The sequence below is a fragment of the Macaca fascicularis genome, chromosome 13 (genome assembly GCF_037993035.2).
Source record: "Macaca fascicularis isolate 582-1 chromosome 13, T2T-MFA8v1.1".
Taxonomy (NCBI): domain Eukaryota; kingdom Metazoa; phylum Chordata; class Mammalia; order Primates; family Cercopithecidae; genus Macaca; species Macaca fascicularis.
Window position 1 is genome coordinate 20,830,474 of NC_088387.1, and position 5,390 is coordinate 20,835,863.

The 5,390-nt window shown below is 42.8% G+C and overlaps 1 gene segment (V, D, J or C); it reads left to right on the forward strand.

The window, feature by feature from the left end:
* Positions 1 to 201: 201 nt before the first annotated feature.
* LOC102139776 (immunoglobulin kappa variable 2-40-like) lies at positions 202 to 2,387 on the forward strand. The segment is given in 2 exon segments: positions 202 to 280; positions 659 to 2,387. Coding segments are annotated over 2 exon segments (606 nt in total).
* Positions 2,388 to 5,390: the final 3,003 nt, after the last annotated feature.

Below are 5,390 nucleotides of genomic sequence, written 5' to 3' on the forward strand. Positions count from 1 at the left end.
ACAGGCAAACTTGACTTGAACTATGTTTGTTTTGCTCCAACAAACATTTTATGTCACATTGTTCACAGAAGAAACACTCCCCCTGCCCCATCAACCTTTTCCACACCACTGCATCCACCAGGTGATTTGCATATTGTCCCCTAGGGAGGATCTTCCCTTTTGAGTCTGAGATAAAAGCTCAGCCCTAATCTTGACTTGACTGATCAGGACTCCTCAGGTCACCTTCTCACAATGAGGCTCCCTGCTCAGCTCCTGGGACTGCTAATGCTCTGGCTCCCTGGTAAGGAGAGGATTAAAATGAGGTGGGAAAATAGGATGGGAAGGTGAGTTCTGGGGGCTCCACAACTTCATATATTTATTTCAACAATGTGTTAGAGGCACATGGTCTATGCTCCAGGAAAGAGAATTCATATTTTTGTCTCAGAAATAAGCATGAATCACCTTCTAGGAACAATGACCAGTGCTCTGGTTAAGATCTTGAAACTAAAGAGTTCCCTGCTGGCTGGTAAATAATGGGTTCATTTTAGAAAGTCTACTTCTTATGATATAAATCAAAACTTGAAAATATATGTAACTGTAAATGAATATCTTAAGGAAAATCATGAAAGCTGCTCATAATGTGTCTATATAATCTTGCACACCTCTGTTATTATTTCAGGATATAGTGGGGATATTGTGCTGACCCAGACTCCACTCTCCCTGCCCATCACCCCTGGAGAGCCGGCCTCCATCTCCTGCAGGTCTAGTCAGAGCCTCTTGGATAGTGACGGGTACACCTGTTTGGACTGGTACCTGCAGAAGCCAGGCCAGTCTCCACAGCTCCTGATCTATGAGGTTTCCAACCGGGTCTCTGGAGTCCCTGACAGGTTCAGTGGCAGTGGGTCAGGCACTGATTTCACACTGAAAATCAGCCGGGTGGAAGCTGAGGATGTTGGGGTGTATTACTGTATGCAAAGTATAGAGTTTCCTCCCACAGTGCTACATTCTGAAACAGAAACCTCCCTGCTGGGGTGTCCCAGCTGCCCCATAGGCTGCTTGTCTGGGGAGCAGCTCGGCAGGGTCTCTGAGACTGCAAAAGAGGAGGCTGTTGGAGAATACAGGACTCTGGCCCATGAGAGCCACAGCTGTGTTTTAGTCCCACGTGTTAAGGCCCCATCAGCTGCCACAGGTGGCCACGTGCTCTGGGAGCAACCAGCTCTGATGAAGGGAGAGTGAATGAAGGCTCATCCTCACCCTCCCTGTCTGGCCCACATTTGTCCCATCCATTTATTTGGCAGAACAATTAGATCACGGATGCAGGTTAGTGGTAACACAAGTGAAATACATATTACAAACGACTGGTTTGGAGATAGTTTTATGCATGATAACACTGGGTCTTACTGGGAAATTCCTATCTTCCCACTTTCCAAACGTTCTCTCTCCTTTACCACTCACACAACCCTGGCCTCTCTAGTATTATGGTGGAGAAAGCATTCTGCACCAGCTGTCCTCACAGGAGTATGGCTAAGAATAATTAGTTACAATGTTTGATTTTTTTTTTTTTTACTACTTACAGATTTTAAAAATCCAGGGCAGGCCGGGGGCAGTGGCTCAAGCCTGTAATCCCAGCACTTTGGGAGGACGAGACGGGCGGATCACGAGGTCAGGAGATCGAGACCATCCTGGCAAACACGGTGAAACCCCGTCTCTACTAAAAAATACAAAAAACTAGCCGGGCGAGGTGGCGGGCGCCTGTAGTCCCAGCTACTCGGGAGGCTGAGGCAGGAGAATGATGTGAACCCGGGAGGCAGAGCTTGTCATGAGCTGAGATCCGGCCACTGCACTCCAGCCCAGGCAACAGAGCGAGACTCCGTCTCAAAAAAAAAAAAAAAAAAAAAAAAAAATTCCCGGGCAGATATAAATCCTAATACCAAAATAGTTTGATTTTCCTCAGTTACCTTTTGCTGACTGAAAATGGAGTTCCTGCAATTCCAATAGTGGGCTTTGAAAATAAACAAAATAACTCAGAAGGAAAACATAAAGTCTCTGCAATGTACCACAGGAACGATGCAGAATTATATGAGATTTTTATTTCCTCCTCAAATTTTTAGAATTTTAAGAGTATTTTACTGACATAGTGTTTTAGAGAGGAAATACTTAGTAGTATGTTTTCATAAGACAATGATTCAAAGACTGAATACATGCGTTATTTTTTTATGACACTTTTTTGAAAATAAATCTGAATCCTCTATTTTAGTTGTAAACGCATCGAAAAAATATGCTCTTAATAGATTCCATTAACAATAGTGCTGTAAATTTACATGCTTTCTTTTTCTTTTTCTTTTCTTTTCTTTTTTTTCTTTTCTTTTTTTTTTTTTTTTTGAGACAGAGTCTCTTTCTGTCGCCAGGCTTGAATGCAGTGGCACGACCTTGGTTCACTGCAACCTGCACCTCCCGGGTTCAAGCGATTCTCCCACCTCAGTCTCCCGAGCAGCACCACACCCAGCTAATTTTTGTAGTTTTAGTAGAGATGGGGTTTCACCATGTTTTCCAGGATGGTCTCAATCTCCTGACCTCGAGATCCACCTGCCTCAGCCTCCCAAAGTGCTGGAATTACAGGCGTGAGCCCCGATGTCTGGCCTATGCTTTCTTAATATGAGGACTATGGTCTGATAAATATCTATATACATTTTGCCATGCAACTTTTAAACCTAACAGAATTGCTTTCTGTTGAAAAAGCAATAGTGCTTTTTTCACCATAATACTAGAGAGGACAGTTTTGTTTGAGTGGTAAAGGAGAGAGAAAGTTTGGAAAGTGGGAAGATTGGCCGGGCGCGGTGGCTCAAGCCTGTAATCCCAGCACTTTGGGAGGCCGAGACGGGCGGATCACGAGGTCAGGAAATCGAGACCATCCTGGCTAACACGGTGAAACCCCGTCTCTACTAAAAATACAAGAAAATTAGCCGGGCGAGGTGGCGGGCGCCTGTAGTCCCAGCTACTCGGGAGGCTGAGGCAGGAGAATGGCGTGAACCCGGGAGGCGGAGCTTGCAGTGAGCCGAGATCGCGCCACTGCACTCCAGCCTGGGGCACAGAGCAAGACTCCGTCTCAAAAAAAAAAAAAAAAAAAAAAAAAAAAAAAAGGAAAGTGGGAAGATTGCAATTTCCCAGTTATGACCAAGTGTTATCATGTATAATCATGATTTGATTGTTCTGCCAAATAAATTTATATGAATCCAAGTAATGAGTGATGTTTCTTACATGTGATAATATGGTGTAGAGACACAAAAGACTAGTTAAGCCAATAGAACAATATATCGATGAAGGCTAAGGACTTAAATTATAGTGAGATGATTTATTTCAAGATAAAGGATTCTATAGTAAGTGCAATTAAAATTCCAATATGTCATTTCTGTTAGATTTAAAAGTTGCATGGCAAAAAGGTATATAGATATTTATCAGACCATAGCCCTCAAAGTAAGAAACATAAGACACTTAATATGTTATTCAAAAATACTAATTAATGCATCATTGAGCCTAAATGTTATTACAGAATGCAGTAAAAGAAAATAAGATGTAAGTAGCAAGAGCAGGAGATACAGCAATTCCGTTGTCACTTTAGCCCTCCTGTGATTGACAGCACCTAATCACCTTGAGTTTCTGCTTTCTGTGAGACAGAAGATAAAATAAAAATCCATTCAAGGTGGTTAGATATGTTTTTAGGAAAAGCAAACAAATGTACAACCTACCTGATGTTGATATCCCAAAGGTCTATATTCTCAAGTCAAAATGGTGAAAAGTAAATGATTCCAAAAACTGAAAGGGGAGAGATACAAGAAGAATCACAGCAGAATCAGATTTATTACAAAGAAGCCTCAAAATATGGTGGACTAAATGTGATAAGGTTTCTGTGTTGCCTGGCAGCGCAGAGGCAGGCGGGAGGCCTTTGTGGTGTGGGTGGCTCTGCTCCACGAGGTCACTCAGGTGGGCAGGAGGCACGACCACCCTAAGAGCACAGTCTTCCTCCTTCCTCACAGTCACTGCCTCCACGGTCATCCTCAGCAGCATGAGGCGGAACAGAATGGAGAGAAAGCTGTTTTCTTCTAAGGACCAAAAGCAAAAACAGAAAAAAAAAAAAAAAAAAAAATCTGAAGCTTTCCATCAGTGACAAATGTACTTTTGACTCAGTCACGCAATTGAGAAATTTTCCATTGATTGGATCTGCTGATAAACCCACATTCATTGTTTGTTTGTTTTAATCTGAAAATGCATTTACATAATTCTTGAAAATATTTTTTGGCTATAAACTTATGTTTGTTGTAGCCTATTTGAAGTTGTCATTTGCTATTTCATAATTGCTGCTAAAAAGTCATTTATTAAAAAAAATCTGTGACTCTAACTGTTCTTGTTTGAAAGGAATACATCCTTTTTAGATACTCAGACTCCTTTTAAGCTCTTCATTTGGCTCTCCTTTGTTTCTGATTCAATGTATTGTTTGTTATTTGTGATTAATTAATCAATAATTAATTTTCACAATCACAGAATCAAATGTCCTGTAAGTTGCTATGCCAAAGACCTGTCTGAAGAAGGCAAACACACTCCACAATAAACAAAAGACAACAACATGGTCTCAGGAACACTGGGAAAGTAGGAGTGCTGGTGTCCCGTTATCAACAGGGAGCCCTAGAGTTAGAGTCGGGTCTTTCCTGTGACCTGGGCACCTGGGAGGAGCCACCCATGTGCTGAGTTGTGGGAACCTGCCCCGTGCCCTGAGACTGGAAGCATTGCCTTGGCTATGTCCCACCTGCTATGGACTGAATTTTGTCCTCAGATTCATGTTGAAACTCTGATTTTCATTGTGACTGTAGAAATTAGGACGTCTAAAGATGTAATTGAGGACATGGGGCGGGGGAGGTGGCATCTGCAAACCAGGAAGAACGTCTTTACCAGAAAACAAACCCTGATGGACATCGATCTGGGATATTCCAGGCACCAGAAAGGTGAAAATGAAATCCTGTGGTTTATGCCATCCAGTCCCGTGTTTTTCGTGTGGCAGCGCAAGCTGACTCATCCACCTTCCCTACCCTCTCTGAGCAAGGTCAGCCTCAGGAGGCCCTCATGGACATGGGGACCCAGCTTTGCTCCTCTTCCTCCTGCTTTTCCAACTCTCTGGTGAGGAGGGAGAACTCAGGCTTCAACTTCAGTTTCTGTGCATTAAACATGAATGTTTCCTTCAAGATGAAGTTTTTAGCCCATTTTGCTTTCTTATCAGAATTTAATAGAACTGAATAAAGCATTTACTTAGAATTAATATTTGGGGATGTTCATATTTGTTCCTCACTTACATGACAGTTGGGATATTGTGGGGTGCTCGCCTCCAGGCCCCTCCCTGTATTCCAGGAGACAGGGTCACT